The 22308-nt window shown below is 39.7% G+C and overlaps 1 protein-coding gene across 1 annotated transcript in view; it reads right to left on the bottom strand.

The window, feature by feature from the left end:
* The window catches only part of LOC105473109 (complement C9), an 83040-nt gene extending 60976 nt beyond the window's left edge, over positions 1 to 22064 (bottom strand). Inside the window, exons 1-4 of the mRNA XM_011726750.3 lie at positions 21895 to 22064; positions 6144 to 6249; positions 5609 to 5753; positions 5192 to 5339 (exon numbers count right to left, since the gene is read on the bottom strand). Coding sequence (XP_011725052.2) covers positions 5192 to 5339; positions 5609 to 5753; positions 6144 to 6249; positions 21895 to 21971 — 476 coding nt within the window. The 5' untranslated portion in view covers positions 21972 to 22064. The remainder of the gene's footprint in view (positions 1 to 5191; positions 5340 to 5608; positions 5754 to 6143; positions 6250 to 21894) is intronic.
* Between the last annotated feature and the right edge of the window lie 244 nt (positions 22065 to 22308).

The raw sequence follows: 22308 nt of genomic DNA, 5'->3' as shown, positions 1-22308 counted from the left end.
TTATGTTTTCCTGTACATTTTTAGTGTGATATCTAATATTTTTCATCTTAAGATTAAGTAGATGCAAAGAATATAATTCCTAATAATGTTGTTATTATTTGTATTTTAACATATAATTATTTTACCACTTTAAAAATAAAATCAATAAATATAAATGCTGTAGTGATGCTGGGTCGTACAGCACTGATATTTTTCTAACAGTTGGAAATTTTTTAGTTATTTTTATTCCTTTTTATTTATGCTTTTTAAGTAGGCTTTACTTTTTAGAGCAGCTTTAGGTTCACAGCAAAAGTGAACAGAAGGCACACAGACTTCCTATATACTCTATGCCCCTTTTTATTCCTGAATTCATATTTCTATTCCATTTCCCCCACAGAATTTTAACCTAATGTAATATAGTTTATCTTTGAAAGTTTTCATTAATTACCTTGTCATACTTTTCTGTACCAAAAAGATACTAATTGAAATTTTAAAATATTAAATACTCTTTGACCATAGGGTCTAAGTATTAAAAATTCTTTATTAATAGTAAATTTAAAAAAATCATTACTAAACATAAGTAAAATTTTATTGGAAAGCTATCTTAATGAAATGAATGAGTCTTCTTTTTAAATTAATATGTTGGTTCCTGTATCCATGAATGAATATTACTTCATTCATTCATGGTGCTAGGAAGAGACGGCGTTCAGTATCAGTTTGATTCCTACTTTTCACTTTTATAGTTGTAAGTGCTGAGAAGCTTTACTCACATAAATAAGTAGATAAGAATAAAATAAATGTTCTTATAAAAATGTCACACAAATTTTAATCCCTTTTTCTGAGTTATATACCAAAAAGAGATCCCATAGTTAGTGGTCTTTCATCAAAAAAATTTTTTTTGCTCCATTATCTAAAAATTGATTAGGTAATCTTTCAATGTTGATAAAAAGAATTTGAGATCACAAAACTTCAAGGTGTCAGAGTCCAGTTGAGCACTAACATTTGGAGTTGTTTATTGTTTTCTTTTTTCCCTCTCTGTAGTAAATGTGAGATGGGTGAGGAGTATACTCTGCTCTTAGAAAGTAAGAAGTAAGTGATTGTTTAAAAAAGCAAGAAAGGAGAGTGGGCTTGACAACTTGGATGCAGCTGAATTGTCATGCTTATTAATTTTGTGAAAAACATGTACATACGGAAGTTGAGGATTTACTATTAGCTTAGCTAAATAATTAATAGTTGAGGAAACTATTACCTTAAGACTTACTTGTCTCCTCTTGGCAAGTTTTTGTGTACCCCGTGGTATGTATATCCTAGTTTGAAGGTTACTGTTTTATAGATCATCAAATTGGCCAGTTAGCTGGACCCATCTGGAAAGTTACAATAAAGTTGATCCACAGTCTAAGGCACAACTAAGGAATAAATGTTTCAAAAGCTTTGGACTTGGTGCTACTACTACAGGGACAGCCAGTCTAGTCTAGAATAAGCCAATTTTTTTTTGCCAAGAAACATGAACATTTCTCATGGATGGAAAGTCATCATCTGGGAAATAAAAAAAAACATATGTTCTTTGGCAGTGCTTAGAGATGCCTGTTTTCACACGTGCATCTAGAACCACAGGCAGTTCCAATTTACCAGGTGAACTGAAGAGAAAGCTCCCTTCACAGAAGTGGTGTTATGCTTAGATCACAAAAAAATAATTCCTTGCATATTGTACATCACTTATAGTTGGCTGGATTTATGCCTTTTCAATGAATGCAAGATGGGCTGAGGGATTTCCCTAAACACTTCTGGAGAATCTCAGATGCCTTCAAATAAGAGGCTGAAACATTTGTGATACAACTCAGTTCTCCTGGCATAAGAACATAGGTGTGAGAGGCCTTCAAATGAAAACAGTATAAATTAATTACCATGAGTGTTTGTGACTTTCACATGTAGAAGAATCTAACTGTATGTGACTATTGATAGGACTTGTTGAGGTTGTCCAGATTGAATTGGGTAGATGTAGTTTATAAGCATGTTGCTATAATTAGGGAGTTTACTCCTATTACCTCTATTTCGCAAAGAATCTGCAGCTCCATATAAGAATACGGGAGGTTTATAGTAAGTAAACATGCAACATTAATGGTATGAAAGACTATTACAAATATAACAATAAATGTTGTTTTGAAACCTCTTCCTAAATACTAATTACTGATTTATACCACTCTCCTATATTCCTTAATTCAAATATTTGTGTGATAAGTAGCTCCTTAAGGAGTTTCATTTTTTAAGGTTAGTTTTGCTTTGAAGTTAAGGTGTTGAAGTTAAGACTTACGGATTTTGTAGTGATGTGAGGGAACTGCTGTGGGTGTTGGTTGGTGTTTTAACGAGGAGAGGGTAAGGTGGTATAATAGAAAAATATAGTTTTATGAGACTCAGAGAAACTTGTTTCAGCTCTACTAGAAACTAATCATTCAAACGGCCTTATTTATTTCACTCATTTCTTATCTGTAAAATGAATATAATACCTCCTCTAACAATCCCCCAGGATTATTAGGAAAATCTATGGAGATACAGTGTGGAAAAATACTTTGAAAAGTTTAAAGTATTATGCAAATGAAAGTTGTCATAGAACAATAGGTTTTATGAAGACTAAATTTAACATAGGTTGTTACTCATGGTAATGGGGAATTTAATAAAAAATGTTGATGGACTGATTCTATCAGGACCTACTGCATTTTCCATTTTTACCAGCCTTGCTCTTACCTTTCCCCATAGCTGGGGCCCTACCTTCTTACACAGCCTTGAAGACTCAGCTGTGGGATAGTCCCCAACCCCAACCCTGACTGTGTTAAAAGCGTGAGATATTTAAGAATTCCTAGCTAACCCTACTTCATTATGAAACTCCCTGGCAAATGCTATGCAACAAATTTTTATTTTCCCTGAACAAAGGAAACCAATAGATTATGAATGATTGTTTTTCAGCTAAATGGGCTAATATTTCTATATTCCTTTCCTATAAGACAAACTATAAATTTGCATTGAATGAGAATAAATAACATATGTTAAGCTGTTTTATTGAGATTAAAGAGAAAATTGTTTCTTGAATCTCAATTAAAGCAAAATAAAGTAGTAATGGGCTTTCACCATGGACTCACGATCTTTCCCTGAGGAGATAAATAAAAAGAATCAGGACTCATTTGAGCACACCATCATCTAGTTATGAGGTTTGGGAAAACTCCCATACCATTTACTGCCTACAATTTACTAAGAGGGCCTGCTGAGCTTAGGGGCCTAAGATCATCCATTTGATTCAAGATTTCCACCTTTAGGCTAAGGGCCAAAGGCACTGTAAGTAATTTTGAACGTTGCTTGAATAAGACTGTATAAAGTGTATGAAGGGCACATGAAATGCTTTATCTGGTACCTGACTCTTGGTATCTTGGGATATTTTTCTTACCTAGACTTAAGAAGTAGAAGTTTCATTTGGCTTAGAAAGAGGAGACATGTCCTTCATTAGCTAAACTTGATAGAGGTCTTATCATAGGAACTGCCTAGTACCTTAGTGTAGGGTTTCTCAACTGCGGCACTGACGCTTAGGGTCAGGCTGTCCTGTGCTTAGCATCATCTGTGGCCTCCACCCACTATATAACAATAGCACTCCCCGTTCTCGCACCCTCCAAGATGTCACAGCTACAGTGGTCTCCAGATATTGTCAAATGTCTGCTGGGGAAAAAATTACCACTGATTGAGAACCACTGCATTACCCTTCTACCAGTCTTGCTCTGACCATCACCCCTATCTTTTTTCATCTTCCCATCTCCATACCCAGAACTGGAGTCCTGTCCCTGAAAAGAAATTCAGTCTTACCTGATGCCAATTGACAATATTTTAGAAAGCACTTGATAGATATTCATTAATTAATAATTAGCCTATTTATCCACCTACCAAGTATTTACTGAGCACCTACTATGACTCAGGCACTGGAATTATGAGGAGACACATTACATTATAGGTGAGGAAATAAAGTCATATACCATCTCTTTCAATATACTACTGGGTAGAATAATGACCGTGTCTTTGTTGAGGACAATTTTCCAACAAATCCACTTTTACCAAAAACAGCAACAAATCCACATTTATCAAAAACAGCTCAGATAAGTAGATTGCAAAAATTTTCTCCCATTCTATAGGTTGCCTGTTCACTCTGATGGTACCAAACACTGCATGTTCTCACTCATAAGTGGGAACTGAACAATGAGATCACTTGGACTCGGGAAGGGGAACATCACACACCGGGGCCTATCACGGGGAGGAGGGAGGGGGGTGGGATTGCATTGGGAGTTATACCTGATGTAAATGACGAGTTGATGGGTGCTGACGAGTTGATGGGTGCAGCACAGCAACATGGCACAAGTATACATATGTAACAAACCTGCACGTTATGCACATGTACCCTAGAACTTAAAGTATTAAAAAAAACAAAAACAAAAAACAAAAAACCGCTCAGAATGACTAAGAGAGGCCGTGTAGTAGATATTCCTAGGATGCCCTCTGACTATATATGGAACAGAACAGAACAGAACTGAATTTCTCTATTCTGTATAGTCCTGAGTTCTAAACTCCAAGACATCCCATCTGAGATCACAGCCACCTGTCCAGAGGCCCTAGGTTTTGTATGGAAAATGAGTGAAATGTCAGTTCTCTATGATGAGAACCAGAACCTCAACATAATCATCCTCTGGCATCAAAACTGCTTCCTCTGATCACATTCCTCCTGGGTCAGCTCCAGAATGCTGGAAACTCCCAAGATCCAGGAGAAGTTCCAATGGAAGACAGCCTTCCTAGCAATGCAAATATTTGAATTGAATTGCTCGATCTCCTATTGGAAACTCATTCCAAATGTTAACATGTCATGTCAATGTTGCTGTGGTCTCCCAGAGGTTCCTAAATGAGAGATTTCATCTCTTGCTCGACTGAGAGACAATCATCTAAAATCTTGATCATCTAGTCCAGTCTACAGACCCCTACTGAGGCCAGGCAATTTGTCCAAATTATCCTGAGATGCTTATTTAGCACTTCCTTTAAGCTCAAAGGTAGTTCAAAAGTAATACAGACCCATCAGCTGTATCACCTGCGTCCCTCACACAAATGCTTCTACCAGTCTGTCACAGTGAGAGAGATGGAGATCATTTTCACTCATCTTCATCTGAAAAAGTACAAATAAAATACAGACCCGTAGCCTGCTGTTCGTGCCAGCTCAGACTCTTCTACCACTCTGTCTCTGCAGGGGGGACGGGGATCACTTTCACAATCATCCTCATCTGAAAAGTCTCCACAGTCATTGTCACCATTACACAGGAGTCGCCTCTTTATGCATCTGCCTGCCATCAAAATCAGGAAAGACTCAATGTGTCAAATGCCAAATTTTTTCTTTCTTTCTGAAGTTATCATATGCACTTTAACCCTGGAGGTGAGGTATCAGAAAAACACATTTGAGTTCTTCATACAGAATATATAGATGGTTGTTTTGGGGGCCTTTCACGCTTGGAAATCCAGGTGTCTAGAAGCATATGCTTTTTTTTTTTTTTTTTCTTTTCATTCAGGAAGGCACACAGAAACCCACAATGAGCAACTGGAGCACAAAGATTACCTGTACCGCATTGAAAGTCATTTCCGCAGTCATCCTCAGCATCCTCACAGGGCTCTGTGGGCACACACTGTCGTCTGTCTCCCACAGCATCGGTGCAACTTTTCCCATTAAATTGTCCGAAGACCTCAATGCTTCTTGAACGAAACTGCACAATATCAGTTAGAATAACTAGAATTTCTAATGCCAAAAAAAGTGTATGGTCTAAAGGTGCATCCATACAACTATATCCCTCCAATGAGTCAATGGTTTTAAGATAGAAGCAGTGGAAGAAGTCACTGATGTCATTTAGGGTAACACTCTGCATTCTAGGTTTGGCAGCCTCTTATACAGATGAGTCCTCTGGACACTCATTTAGTATTCTGTACAACATAAAGATTTCCTGGAAGAGTTAGCAACATACATTTGAATGTTTATCCCTCTTTCTGGGTTTGGTACTCAGTTGTGGGGCTCCCTGCCTCATAGTCATTTTTCTGAAGAGGCTAGCAATACAGTTTCCATTTGGGGAGGTCAGTGGGGAAGGGAGATGAACACTTACCATTTGTCTGAGGCAAGGATCGCATTGTGACCATTCACTCCAGGGGCTCATTCTGCAGTCTATGTGCGATGCGGAACCACGGCTTTCTGTTGGCTGTGGGTCATAACTAAGATAATAGAACATGCCAGTTTATAATGACCATTGTGTATGTTTGTTTCCTAGAAGTCTTCACAAACACAGTTCATTTTGTACTTTATCCCCTCTCAAATTACACCATTTATCTTTTTACTGTATATTTCATTTCACCCTTAATTGCATGCTGTTTTGTATTTTCAACTCATCTTTTTGTTTAATTTTTGTCTGTATTGTAAGTTAACTTTTAACTTCCTAGCAATGCAAATATTTAAAACAACAAAATAACGACAAAGATGAAAATTAGCCAAGCATCTTTCCAGGCGTTTTACATAGATTAATCTTATATTTCCAACTAGATTATGAACTTAATGAAGCTAGAAATCTGATTTTATTTTTTTGTGTGTGTGTCTTCCTTGCCATCCACCATACGCCACCCCTCACCAAGAGACTGGTGAGGCTAAGTTACCTCATTCTCTTGCAAATTTAAATCAGCCAGCCCAGGCCCAGCCATTCCTGTAGCAGGCACTTCATAAATCAGGCGTCCCCTCTCTGGTATTCTGTATGCCCTAAACTGGATGCTTTGCCACTTCACACTTCACTTCAGGAATTATTCCTGATCTTTCTGAGTTTTAACATATATTTTGGCACTTATGCCTCCCTTTCCACCCCCAGGCCCACTGCTCAGCAGTGCTTTTCTGGCTTTGAACTTTCCTTTCTCTGTTGGTTCACCATTTGAGTCTCTTCTGGTTGAAATATTACCCGGGATAATTATAAAAAAAAGAAAACACAACAGAACCAGAAACCACCAAACAAGAATCCTACAAATTCCCTACTTCTACTTGCCTGACCTGACACTGATCCTTCCTATAGCTAAGCCTCTTAAACCACAGAAAAGGCTAGGCGAGGCCAATCTCTCCTCAAATGCTCTAGATCCCAGCTCCCGTTGGAGACTCAGATCCATTGAATATCTTGTTCCTTTTAAACTCTCCGTCTCTACTTTCTCCTTTCCATTTGTAGTATAAACTGTTCAAGTTTGTGACATTAAACACAAAAAGCCAATGAATGAACAAATCATGCACCCTCCTTGATTTCACATTTTCTTCCAGCCACTCCCATCTCCCTCCTGCCCTTCACAATAACACTTCTTAGGATAATTGCTTGAAACACATTTATGTTTTTTTGTCATCCGAAGAACAAGTCTTATCTCCTCCTTCAATCTCTACATGCCCTTTTAGTTACTCCTAAGTTCTATTTTCTTTTTAGCCATATTTCTTGAGAAAGTAGTTAGCACCCTCATCTCTTGTTTCTTACATCCCAAACACTTCTCAACCATCCTGCCCTGTGAACACTGCTCTTGCACAAGTCCGTGATGACTACCATGTGCCTCACTGTTCCTTTCAGTTCTTATCTTACTGACTGCTTCATGACATTCAATGTATTGACCACTGTTGCTCTTCAGGACACTCTCTTCTCTTGGATTATAGGCTCTTTTTTCATTTCTTTTTTTCTTCTCTGCCTAGTACTCCTACTTTTCTACGCAGGCCCCCTTCTTCTGGTAGTCCTTGAAATACTTATTTTCCCTCAAGGTCCTGTCCTTGGATGTCTCTCTCTCTCTCTCTTTTATTTTTCTCTATATTTTCCCCAGAACTTTGGTTTTCATGTTTATGCTAATGACACTGTATTAGTCTATTCTCACATGGCTATAAAGAACTACCTGAGACGAGGTAACTTACAAAGAAAAGAGGTTGAATTGACTCACAGTCCCACAGGCTGTACAGGAAGCATGACTGGGAAGGTCTCAGAAACTTACAATAATGGCAGAAGGGTGAAGGGTAAGCAAGCACGGCTTCACATAACATCAGGAGAGAGAGAGCAAAGGGGGAAATACTACACAGTTTTTAACAACCAGGTCTCATGAGACCTCCATCGTGAGAACAGCAAAAGGGAAGTCCAGCCCCATGATTCAATCACTTTCCACCAGGCTCCTCCTTGAACATGTGGGAATCACAATTCAACATGAGAGATGGGGGCACAGTGCCAAACTGTATCATTGCACCCTGGTCCCACCAAAATCTCATGTTCTTCTCACATTTCAAAACACAATGATGCCTTCCCAACAGTCCCCTAAAGTCTTAACTTATTCCAGCATTAACTCAAAAGTCCAAGTTGAAAGTTTCATCTGAGACAAGGCAAGTCCCTTCTGCCTATAAGCCTGTAAAATCAAAATCAAATTAGTTACTTCCAAGGTACAATGGGGGTACAGGCATAGGGTAAATGGTCCCTTTCCAAAAAAGAGAAATCAGCCAACAGATAGGGGCTACAGGCACCATGCAAGTCCAAAACCCAGTTGGACAGACATTAAATCTTAAAGCTCCAGAATGATCTCTTTTGACTCCATTTCTCATGTTCAGGGAATGTGGATGCAAGGAGCAGCTCTGCTTCTGTGCCGCTGCAGAGTAACACCTGCAGCTGCTTTCATGGGCTGACATTGAGTGCCTGCAACTTTTCCAGGTACACAGGACAAGTTGCTGGTGAATCTACCAATCTGGGGTCTGGAGGATGGTGGCCCTCTTCTCACAGTTCTACTAGGCATTGCCCCAGTGGGGACTCTGTGCAGGGGCTCAAATCTGACACTTTTCCTTCACATTGCCCAAGTAGAGGTTCTCCACAAGGGCCCTGTCCCTATAGCAAATTTCTGCCTGGACATCCAGGCGTTTCTATACATCCTCTGAAATCTAGGTGGAGGTTCCCAAACCTGAACTCTTCCCTTCTGTGTACTTGCAGGTTCAACACCATGTGGAAGCCACCAAGGCTTGGGTTTGTACTCTTTGAAGCAATGGCCTTAGCTGTACCTTGGCCCCTTTTAGGCACAGCTAGAGTTGGAGCAGCTGTGATGCAGGGTACCATGTCCCAAGGTTGCACAGAGCAGTGGGGCCCTGGGCCTACTCCATGAAATCATTTTCACCTCCTAGATATCCAAGCCTGTGATAGAAGGGGCTACCACAAAGGTCTCTGAAATGCCCTGAAGGCATTTTCCCCTTTGTCTTGGCTATTAACATTTGGCTCCTCTTTAGTTTTGCAAATATCTGCAGTTGACTGGAATTTCTCCCCAGAAAATGAGTTTCTCTTTTCCACCTCATGGTCAGGCTACAAATTTCCCAAACTTTTACACTCTCCTTCCTATTTAAATATAAGTTCTCTTTGCTTATGCAAATGAGCATAGGATTTTAGAAGCAGCCAGGCCATATCCTGAACATTTTGCTGCTTAGAAATTTCTTCTACCAGATACCCTAAATCATCTCTCTCAAGTTCAAAGTTCCACAGATCCCTATAGCAGGGGCACAATGCCACCAATCTCTTTGATAAAACATAGCAAGAGGACCTTTGCTCTAGTTCCCAATAAGTTCCTCATCTCCATCTGAGACCACCTCAGCCTGGATTTCATTGTAAATATCACTATCAGCATTTTGGCCAAATTCATTCAACAAATCTCTAGGAAGTTCCAAATTTTCTCTCATCTTCCCTTCCTGTCTTCTTCCAAGCCCTCCAAACTCTTCCAACCTCTGCCTGTTACCCAGTTCCAAAGTCACTTCCACATTTTCAAGTATCTTTAAAGCAATGTCCTACTCTTGTTACCAATTTTCTGTATTAGTCTGTTCTCACATGGCTATAAAGAACTACCTGAGACTGGGTAACTTCTAAAGAAGAAAGGTTGAATTGACACAGAGTTCCACAGGCTGTATAGGAGGCATGGCCGGGGAGGCCTCAAGAAACACAATCATGGGGGAAGGGTGAAGGGGAAGCAAGCACATCTTCACATAGCACAAGAGATAGAGAGTGAAGGGAGAAGTACTACATACTTCTAAACAACCAGATCTCATGAGAACTCCATCACAAGAACAGTAAGGGGGAAGTCCACTCCCATAATTAAATCACCTTTCACTATACCTGTCCTTCAACACATGGGAATTACAATTTGACATGAGATTTGGGTAGGGACACAGAGCCAAACCATATCAGACACCCAGAGATAAGTCAGCAGCCCAGACATCTTTCCTGAATTTTACACTTTTGAATACAACTTCCAATTGGACCATGCACTCGAAGGTCTTCATGGCTTATTGAACTCAATGCATTCCCAAATAAGTGCATTAATTTTTCTCCCCTCTCAAATATGCTTCTCCCTTGTATTTATTGTCTTGGTAAATGGCACTTCCATTTACACAGTCATTCTAATTAGAGACCTGGTGCTACTTGTCTCATCCTGCACTTCAGTCCTCATCTATGCCATCAACAAAAATTTGTTGTTTACAGTCTTGTAAATGACTCTCAAATCCATCCATTCTCTTCATCTCTTTCAGATGTTTTTTCTTGTCTACACCAACCTTATATATCTCCTAGATGACTACAAAAATTACTCTCTAATTCAGTTTCCACAAGGCATCCAGAGGGGTCTTTTAAAAATGCAAATTTGATCTTACCATTCAGTTACCAGAAACCTTCAGTAGCTTCCCACCACTCTTGTGATGAAGTCTAAGTTTTTTTAAACATAATGCAATAGGCAGAAAAACAACTCTCAAAGATATCCCTGTTCCAATTCCTGGTACCTGTGAATATGTTGCCTCACGCGGCAAAGGGGGCTTTGCAAATGTGATTATGGGGAGATCATCCTGTATTATTTGGTTGGACCCACTCTGATTACATGGGCTCGTTAAAGGAGAAGAGTGGGTGAGAGAGATGTGAAGACAAAAAAGGCAGGAGAAATTCAAAGCATGAAAAGGGATTCCACCTGCTGTTGCTGGCTCTGAAGATGGAAGAAGAGGGCAATGAGCCAAGAAGCACAGGCAGCTGTAGAATCTGGGAATAGCAAGGACATGATTTTTCTTTAGAGCCTGCAGAAAGGAATCCAGCCCTGCTGGCACCTTGATTTTAGCCCAGTGAAACTTAATGCAATTTTCTGACTTCTAGAACTGTTAGATAATAAATTTGTGTTTTAAGCCACTACGTTTGTGGTAATTTGTTACAGCTGTGATAGGAAACAAAAGCACATTCCCTAGAGAGCTCTACATGGTCTATCCCCTTCCTAATTCTCCAACTTTACTTTTCTCCACTTAAGCTCCAGCTACACTGAACATTAAAATTTCAAGACAAGCCACTTTTTCTCATGTCTTCAGGCTTTTAACCATGCTATTCGTTATTCACTACATTGATCTCATCTTGGACATACATTATTGTTTTTTCTGAGAATCTGCCTTAACCTCCTGGTGTAATTTAGTTTTCTATGTACATATTCTTATAGCGTCTTGTTCTCATATTTCACTGAATTAATTATTCACTCATCATTTATCTATTCATTCATCAAATATGTATTAATTTCCTATTATTGGCTAAGCATGGGAGTTACAATGGTGTTCAAAACAAAACAAAACCAAAAACATGATCCCCAAAGTAGAAGTTTACATTTTAGCTAAAAATACCAGTGAGCTTGGGGACTTTCCTGTTTTGTTCAGCTTGAATATCAAATACCTGGAACTTAAAAGGTACTCAGGAAAGGCTTTTTAAAAGGAATAATTGAATAATTGAAAGAGGGGGAAGGAAGTCCTTAGTCATGGGGTTTTGGCCAAATCTAGGCCTGTATCTCTCTAGGGTGTGAGCTCCTGGGGAATCATCCACATGGTTTTTGAGCAAGGATTGCAAGCAGGCTTCCTGGCTGGAGGTGGCATTTTTGTAAGCCTGGCCCTTGCCTACACCTTCCAGAATATCAGGAGGTGTGATGAGCTTCTATCTTCTAAAATTGTGGGCTAAAAATATATTACATAGGATGCCAAAACTTCTAGAAGAAACTGCTTTCTTGGAAGTCTGAGTACTAGTGCATATCTGAAACCACATGGTTAAGAAATTCTCTGCTAGAATGTTTCCATAAAACTACAGCCTTATCTGGAACTGACAGGCCTCGTCAAGAAGCAATACATTAAGGTGTAGGACATACCCCTTAATGCCCTATAGCAGTGGGTCTCCATACCAAGTACATATCATAATCCTTAGATATTAAAAATAGGAATTATAAAATTGTGATCCCCACTCTATACTGATTAAATCAAGCTCTCTGAGGATGGTATCTAGGTATCAATGTTTTTAAAAAGTTACCCAGGTGATTCTCATGTTCAAACAATGTTGAGAAACACTGCTTGGCAACATCTGGTGGAAATACATGATATCTGAAGGGTGGACCTCAATTAGGTATAGGGGTACTCATTATGTCATTACCCAAGATTGAAACCACCATGGACCTAAAATTGTCACTGAGCTGGTATCCTTTCTGAGTACCTACTATGTTCCAGGTATTTGATATTCAAGCTGAACAAAACAGAAATGTCCCCAAGCTCACTGGTATTTTTAGCTAGAATGTAAACTCTAGTTAGTTTGAGGATCATGGTTTTTGTTTTGTTTTGTTGTTTGGAACACCATTGTAACCCCCGTGCATAGCCAACAATAGTAAATTAATAAACAATTGATGAACGAATAGATGAGTGAATAAGTGAGTAAATACTTAATTAAATGAAATACGAGAACAAGATGCTATAAGAATATGTACGTAGAAAACTAAATTACCCTAGGAGGTAAAGGAACCTCATTGGAACATCATTGGTTTCAGGAGTTCCTCTAGGCTCTATTAACATTTCTATGAATCTTTTTAATGTGTGTTTTCTCCGGTATTAGTGTTGTTGCCTTAAACTGGATTATCTGTTTTCATCTATCATTTTTGTGTTTGTCGTTTAGTTAGATGAATATGTTAACATTTTGTTTCAACATTTCCCCAAGATAGATTACTTCCTTGGTTCCAGAAATTCCATCTTTCTCACCTGCCACCAGACAAGCCTCAATGAATGCTGGTCCAGAGGATACTGTACAGACTGGAGAACCATGCATGGAAGGTAAAACTCACTGCAAATACTCCAGAGTGAGTTACAGTCCATTATTGGATAAATCTAGAACCCAACCAGGGCGGTTCATCTTCCCCACACATAAGTGACTAGACCCTGCTCCAATGATACTGGCATTGCCTCTAGACAGTTCTCTAACATCATTGGCAATAATAATAGGCCCACGTTGATTATATGTGCATTTATTTACTTCCTTCTTAGCTTCTAACCCAAGGACTCCTTTTTTTTTTTTTTATTAAAAGTGTGACTCACACTTGGGGCTTAGTACAAAGCACCAGATCTTTGCCTTTGATCTTTTATTGATCTCGCAGACTGTGATTTGAATTCATTCCCTGAATGATTCATTTATCTCCATAGGAAGGTTATTACATATCAATCTCTTGCCCTGGGAGTAGGACTTACATTCTCTGGATGTTAAGCTCAGTGTATGAGTTTTCTATGGCCTCCATAACGAAGTACCACAGACTGGGTGCCTTAAACAACAGAAATTTATTTTCTTGCAATTCTAGAGGCTAGAAGTCTGAAACCAAGATATGGTTGTGTTGACTCCAACTGAGGTCCCACTCCTTGGCTTGTATATGGCCATCTTCTTCCTGTGTCTTCACACGGCCTTGCCTCGTGTCTGTGTTCAAATTTCCTCTTCTTATAAGGACACCAGTCATATTGGATTAAGGCCCACACTAACGACCTCATTTTAACTTAATTACCTTTTTAAAGGCCTTAACTGCAAATATAGTCACATTAACAGGTATTGGGGATTAGAACTTCAACGTATGAGATGGTGGGGGTGGAGGGGGGGAGATACAATTCATTCAGCCCATAACACTCATAAATGATTTTGATTAAGTAAAACCTTATATTTGTCTATTCATTTTACTAGACAATTTTCAAACCTCATTTTCTCCTTAAACATTTACCTTTTCTTGGTAAAGTTTGTAAGCATTACTAGTTCTTTTTTATAGATGGGAAACTAAAAATGAAGAATTATACTACTTATCCAAAGTTGAACAGTTAGTAGAAAACTAGGTCTAGACTTGACAACTCTTAGCTCTTAGTTCAGTGCAATGTTTCCCTGTTTCCTGTGCTGGCTTTTTTCCCCAACCTAAATCCTCTTTGAAATAAGCTGAGTAGTCATAGCATATTTACTAACTTCTGCATCTAATAGCCTCATGACTTTTAGACATCTTGAGATACAGCAAGTTAACAAGAATGTAAGTATTTTTAAACATATAGCGGTCCCAGGCAAAGCACGTCAGTTGGACAACCTGACTCTTGCCTGGACCTATTTTAAGCTTACACCTAAATGACGTCAAATTAGGCAAAAATAAATTGAAAGTTGTTTTATCACCCGGTTGTTTTGCCTTCACTGTCCCAGGTACCTGACTCACTGGAAGCACAGTAAAGGCAGAACTCATGGGAATTGTTCGGGGAGAATGACAAGTCCTACAAAAAGAATATATTATTGAAAGAATATGCTGCACAAATATCAAGAAAGAACATAGGTGATCTTGACTAGCTTCTTCTGTCTTTCATCCTCTGAGTCCAACACCCCCTCCTCAGCCCACTTAACTCACTCAGCAGATCATCTTTTGTAGTTCAAGGACTGCATATGTACAACACTTACCACCTGCCTATCACCCTGCTGTGCTATTAGGCTGAGTGGAGAAGTATTTGTAAAGCACTTTCTGGATTCTTAGATGAAATGTGTTTATCAAATAAAACATACCTCCAAGTGTTTCAATCTCAGTTTGAAAGTCACTTCCTAGATCAAAGTGATGTACATCAACGTGGTAGGAGATCTACCTCTGGGCCAGAAATGCATTAAACGAAGGGTCATTGATATACACCTGGTCCTATTATCCTGCCATGAAGAAGAGTTTCCAGTTTTAGAAAAAGAAAGCCTCAGTAGCACCTCGAATTCCAGGATACTTTGTGGTAGGCCCAGGCAGGAAAGCACTTACTTTATGAAGGAATCTTTTTGTCAATAAATACGATAATGTGGCTCCTCTGAGTGGAGAAATACAAGCTAATTAGGACTACATTTTTAACCAATGGACCTGACACAGTTTCTTTAGTTCATGCAACTCGTCAAGATGAAAAGATAATATAACAGCAGTGTCCAACACTAAGTTTTTTAAGAACCTTTCCTGATTTCTCAACTCTTATTTCAGAGCTTCTCTCATGTGCTTTAAATGAGCCGAGGGTCACCAACATTTACTGAGGACCTGGTACATGTCAGAAATCGTTCTAGTGGCTAAGGCTGCAAGACAATGTCCTTGCCATCATGGGGCCTACACTCTGGTGGGTGAGATATAATAAGCAAGCAAGTATGCCAGAAAATGCAACATGCAATATTTCTTAAGACATGTGAGTTATGAAGGAAAACAAAGCAGGCTGGGTAAGAGGATAGAGAGTGCCCTAGGACAGGAGTTGGGAGGGAGAGCAATGAAAGAATCCTCTCAGAGGTGGTGTAGTGCTTTTAAAATATGTCCAGCAATGCTTTGACACTCTTCCCATCAAAAGTAGGGTTTATGTGTGCTTCTATTGAAGTTGGCTGGGCCTTTGTGACAACCTTGATGAGTAGAAGGCAGAGGAAGTAACACTGTATGAATTTTAAGGCTGGGTTACAAAAGGCCATGCTAATTCTGCTGGTTTATCTGAAGATATCTGCTCTGAAAGTCTTTCACCACTGTGTAGGAAGCCACCTACGAGCAGGGGGGTGGAGACAGAGAGATTCCCAAGGACACCCAGTTGTTCAGCTGCCCAGCTGACTGAGTCTTCCCAGCCCAGGTGACAGACATGTGAGTGAATAAGCCATCAAGATGACCCCAGCCCCAGCCACCATCTGACTACACCTATGTGGGAGATCCATGAGAAACACTCAATTGAGCCCAGGCAACCCCTGGATTTATGAGCAAAGGAAATAATTGCTATTCTTTTAAGATACTATTTTGGAATGGGTTGTTACACAGAAAAAAAAAGGGGGGGGGCGGTAGAAGGTGATAGTCCATTAAAGTCCGAATGAATTTAGAGAGGAAGCTCTGTGAGGGTCTGGATAAAGTTTTCCAAGCTAAGGGAAAAATAAGTGCAAGGCACTGACGTGGCATGTTGGAGGCACAGCAAGCATGGTGTTAGAGTAGAGTGAGCAAAAAAAGAGAGTGCAAATGCCCCTGGGGAACAGGGAAGGGTGCAGCTCTACCTTGCAGGCCATGGACAGGCGTTTGGATTTGAGTCTGAGCTTGCTGGGAATACTTAGAGGAGTTGGAGAGCAGAAGTAACACAGAGGTTTGTGTTTTCCAGTGATTTCCGTGGTTGCTAGATGGAGAATTGACTACTGGGGAGTGGACAAAAATGGAGGCAGGCAAGAGATAATAGTGATTTGGGCTGGAGTGAGTGGTGCCCATGGAGATAGTAAAAAGCAATCAGGTTTGGGATATGTTTAAATATAGTACCAACAGGACTCACTGTTAAGTTGCAAGTGGGAATGACACACATAGAGGTGTCAGGTATGAGTCCCAGGTTTTAATCTGAGTAACTTGATAAATGGTAGTGCAGGGTGGGTAGAGACGAGTAGAGAAATCAATAGGTATTTTCCAGACATGTTATGTTTGGGATGCCTATTAGATTTTTCAAGAAGAGATGTTGACTATGCAATTGGTCACTGGGCTCAGGGAAGCAATTGCACTTGAGATACAGCTGTGGGAGTTGTCAGAGTCTAAGTGGTATTTCACTATAGGTATAGATGTGGGGATGTCAGCATATAAATGGTGTTTTACCATAGATATAGATGTGATGTTGTCAGAATATAAGAGGGTATTTCATACTATGAGGCTGGAAGCAAGGGAGTGGGTCTAGAGTAATGTGGAGAAATGCGTCAACATTTTTTTTTAAGTTACAACATGTTTGTATGCCATTGAGAATGATTCAGTAAAAGGGAGGTATTGATGCTGCAGGAGAAAAGTGGAAGAATTATAGGAACGAAGTCCTCGATTAGGCTAGAGCAGAGGAAGCCAGTATGCAAGTGGACTGGAGAAGCTTCACAGGAGCATCACAGACCTCACTTGGCTGAGGTGCAACAAGGGAACTTGACTGAGTTGCAATTGCCATTTCCTTGTTAGCATTCCTCATTAGATTGTAAGCCCAGAGAGGGCAGGGATCCTTCGTAATGTGTTCAACATTATACTACAGTTCCTGACGCAACGTCTGGCTCATCTGACAAAATTGATAACTGTTTGCTGTGTTAAATGGACAAGTAAACAAATTATCCTATTTGGGCAAATGTAGTTCATAAATAAACATCTGTTCACTTGCATGGAATATAAAAATGAAAAACTTAGGAGAATATAACCAAAGTAGGAGGAAAAAGTGACATTTTAAATATCTTCAGTTTGTTAGATATCCAAAACTTTTCTATTAATGAATGTTTGGATATTTTCTAGATTGTTGAGATAAATTGAATTAAAATAAATTAAATAATAATTGCTAACATTTGTGAGCACTTATATGTGTCAGGAATTCTTCCCTTAAGCCTTTATATTATCATTTCACTTAATTCTTATATCATACCTTAAATATCTACTACTATTATTATTATTACACTTTAAAGATGAGGACCTGAGCCACAGAGATGGTAAGGAATTGCCCTCAGATTAGACAGCAGCTACTTGGTGGCTGAGTAGGAATTGAAACCCAGACAACTTCTCTCCAGAGCCCAGGTAACTAGTCACTTTCAGGCCTTCTAATCCCCAGTCTACTACGCCTTCACTATTTAAAAAGTGAAGAATAAATTAAATATGAAAATAACTCCACTAAAACATACCACGTAAAGTCAAAGGATGAATGACAAACAGGGAAAAATATTTGTAATTCATATCAGAGACAAGACTAATTTATGAATTGATCATAGAAATATGTAAGAGAAAGACAGGAGACTCAATGGAACAATGGACAAAGGAAATGAATAGTTCACAAAGAAAAACATACATATGGCCTTTAAGTGTATGAAAAAATGTGCAATCTGACTCAATAAGAGAAAGGCAAATTAAAACCGTGCCGAAATAACTTTTTTTTTTTTAAACCTATGAGGTTGACAAATATCAAAAGGTTGGCCTACAGTTGCTATGGCAAGGCCGTGAGAAACAAGTACTCTCTTACCCTGCTGGTGAAAATGCAAAATAATACAAATAGAGCAATTTTAGCACTGTCACAAAGTGATTAGCTTTTGACTCAGATCACTCTGGGAATTAATCCTCAGGTACACCTAACCACTTACAGAATGATACATAAACAAGGATATTCATTGCAACATTATTTCTAGTTCAAAAGATTGGAAACACCCAAATGTTCATCAGTAAGAATTAATCAGCTATGAGAATGAGGAGGCTCCCTCATACTGACTCAGAAAGTTATCCAGGATATGCCATAAAAAAAAAAAAAAGGGAAAGTAAAAGATAGTATATATAATATGATTATCATTTGTGAAAGACTGGGAGAGAATAAGATTACATATGAGTCTATGGTTTAAATCTACAAAAGAACTACTGGAAGGATACTCAGAAACTCATATATGTGACAACCTGTAGAGGTAGGATCAGGTGGGAGTGAAGAAGTGTTTTTAAAACACTTTATACATACTTTAATATACTTTACATATAATAACACAAACCTCACAGAAAGTCATGACTGGGGAAAGTAAGATATTCAATGTGTACTGTGTTTTATTTTTGATCTTTGAACCATGTGCATATTTTGTTATTTACCAATTAGAGAGAAAAAGTACTGATAGGTACACTCACAGAGCACTTCCTGTTTACCTGGCGCTGTGTAAGCATGTTGTTTTTGTTATCTCAGGTATTCCTCACAGCGGGACACATTATCTTTCCCACTTAGCAGGTGAGGGACAGGTTTAGAGAAGTTAAAGAATTTACTTAAGGCGCAGAGCCGGTAAATTGTGGTGCCTGGGATCAAACCCAGGCTGCCTGGCTCCAGAAGCAGTGCTCTGAGCTACTAATCTATGCTCAGGGTGGTTTTTAACATTGATGGTCTACCTTGAGAAACATAAGAGATGATATCCCCCTCGTGGCCAGTTCTCATGGGCACATTAATCTTCGTTTAAAAAAAAAAGAAGAAGAAGAAAAAAGAAAAGAAAAAAACAGTAGTTAGAAATCCCTGACAGGTCTCCAGTAATAATAGGTCACTGTAGCTGTGGCTAAGATGTCCTCAGCCATGGGAGAGCCCTGAAGGCTAGCTGTAATTCCAACCCTTCCTTCCTAAACAAGAAAGATATCAAAGTGAAAGCACAGCAAGGTTATTTTTTTTTAAATACCTGACATTTATTAAGTTCTTACCATGCGCCAGGCACATGTGTCCTAAGTACATTACATGTATATCTATTTAATGTTCACAACAAAAACCTTATTAGATAGATGTTATCATTACCACTGTGATGAGTTGAATTGTGCCTGCCCGCCATCCCTGAAAGGTATGTTGAAGTTCTAAGCCCCAGATAATTATTTGGTCTTAAGTATCAAATAAGATTGGGACCTTATTTGGAAATAGGGTCTTTACAGAGGTAATGAAGTTAAAATGCCATCGTTAGGGTGGGCCCTAATCCAATCTGACTGGTGTCCTTTTAAAAAGGGGACATTTTTATAAAGACACATACAATGGGAAGACGATGTGAAGATGGCCTTGTGATGATAGAGACAGAGACTGAAATGAGAGACCTGAAACCAAAAAACAAAATACAAGGGAGTGCTGGCCACCACCAGAAACTAGAAGGGACCCTTCCCAGAGTATCTGAGGGAGCATGGCCCTGCCAACACCTTGATTTCAGACTTCTAGCCTCCAGAACTGTGAGACAATACATTTCTTTTGTTTGAAGCCATCCAGCTTGTGGTGCTTTGTTACGGTAGTCCCGGGACATAAATAAAACCACATCTTACAGACGAGGGAACCCAGGTACAGAGAGGCCAAGCAACCCGCCCAAACTGACACTGGTGGTAAGTAATGGGGCCTCGACCTGAGCCTGGGAAGTCTAGCTTCAGAGGAATGCTTTATTCTGAGGGTAAATTTATATTTTTAAAAGTTATTTTGCAATTTTCAGTTAGCTATTATTCAAACAAATCATCTCACTTCATGACTGAGGGCTCTGAACACTCTGTTTTGACTTCAACCCCCGTCAAAGGGCAAAGCACAGAGCGTTCAGAGCAGGGCAACCCGGGCAAACTCAAGAGGGCATAGCAATGGGAGCCCATGAAGCCAAACCAAACTCAGCCGTGCAGCTGCTGGAGCTGGGGTCCAGCTAAGGGGGCTTTCCGGTTCTCCCTGAAACAGCTGAGTGTGGCCAGGACCCAGGGGGTACGCACTTCAAAGCAATAGAAGCTTCCCCACAGCCTCTCATTTTTGATCAGCAGGAGCCACAATCTAGGAATGTGGGTTGTTTGAATTATTATTACTATTTTTTTTTAGCTGAAGACAGGGTCAGGTGAAGTTCAAGAGAGCTAAAGCAACTTGGAGGAACTGCCTTTCCACATTCCTTTTGTGCCCAGATGCCCACCAAACAAAAATATGTCCTGAATGGTACAATGCTTTACAGATAATATGGAAAGAGGAGGGATGAAGGAAAGGTCTGGTCGAGCACTGGATGCAGCGCCCATGTTTGTCTGTCTAGCACCTCTGGGTGCCCCCTCCTGAAAGATGCAGCCCTGTGAATAACCCACTTGGTGAGTGGTGGCCTCCAACTGCAGCCAAGAGGCAGGCGAAGATGTACCGGAGACAGACATCAAAGTTCAAAACAGCATTTGGGTAAACCAAGAGTCAAATGACCAATGGGGAATTGGAAGCAGATTATGGTTATGTCTGAGCAGAGGAACAGGGCCTGGGCAGACGTTCCCCCCAGCCATACTGCTGAAGTGAGGAATATTTCAGTACTTTCACCAGGACAGATCATCCTGTATTGAATTACACAGTTCGATGTCTACTCCGATGACTCCAGGTTGGAAGGAAGGATGCCTCATGTGACCCTAACCTCCACCATTTCTCGGTACAGTGTAGGTGTTCAATAAACACTTATTATCTGGGTGATTTGTTTACTGGGTGACTTGCCATAGGCTTTGCATTCCTGATTAGGATCAGAGAAAAAGGAGAAAAAGTGTCTTCGGTCAAAGCCTGAGTGACAGGTCTGCATCACCACAATTCTGGAATGGAAGAAATATGACCTAAATCCCAAATGGCCCTAAACAAAATGCATGCCTCTGAACACAACTCAGGATGTCAAGGAAAAGAAACAAAATAGTTAACCTTTGCCTAAAGTGGAGGCAAAAGGGTGATGTATCCAAATGTTAAAGGGGTCAGACATTGAGGCAGAGTGAGGGAAAGATTAATTTCCTTAATTTTAAACTTCTTAGACATCAAGCACTAATAAACCCAGGTTTATCACACATTGGTGAAAACAAGCTTTATTTTATAATTCCAAATATTTAAAGAATACCTCAATCTTAACATTTGAGTGTCTGTTGAAAATAAATACCCAGAAACAGCAGCAGATTTCCATAGAAAACTTGCAAAGATGCACCCTATATATTTTCTTATCTTTTTTCAAAGTTTAAATGCTAGGGCTCTGTATATTGCAATGTGGATTAACATTGTTATGTACTTTGCTGCTAAAAAGACCTTGAAATGCTAATCCTACAGGAAACTTCCAGAGACAAGCAGAAAAGTAACTGACTCACCTGGGCGTGTACTCTGCTGTGAGGACGCTTATTTCTAAAATGCAGATTGCAGCTGCAAAGCTCCAGCAGGCTGACATGCTGCTCTTGCTGGGTGGCTGCGAGTGGGGTGGCAGAGCAGGTCGGGTAAGGCATTTATTTGCAAAGGGCCAGAGGACAGGGAACAAGTATTGTTTGTCTGCATTCAGGGTTTTTGTCAATTTGGGTGGCCTGGGTACTGAAGTCCAACCAAAGGAGAATCATTTTGTAATTCTTGGCCTCTTGTTTTCTCATATTGACAAATAGATGTAGGGCAATGGGCCTGTGAATGCTGAAGTCCCTAAGATGGGCAGCAGTCCTGGGTGAAAATGGAAACAAAGGCTGGGCACGGTGGCTCATGCCTGTAATCCCAGCACATTGGGAGGCTGAGGTGGGTGG

The sequence above is a fragment of the Macaca nemestrina genome, chromosome 6, assembly GCF_043159975.1.
Source record: "Macaca nemestrina isolate mMacNem1 chromosome 6, mMacNem.hap1, whole genome shotgun sequence".
NCBI classification, from domain to species: domain Eukaryota; kingdom Metazoa; phylum Chordata; class Mammalia; order Primates; family Cercopithecidae; genus Macaca; species Macaca nemestrina.
Note: the sequence above shows the minus strand (reverse complement) of the source record. Positions and strands in the feature narration are given on the sequence as shown.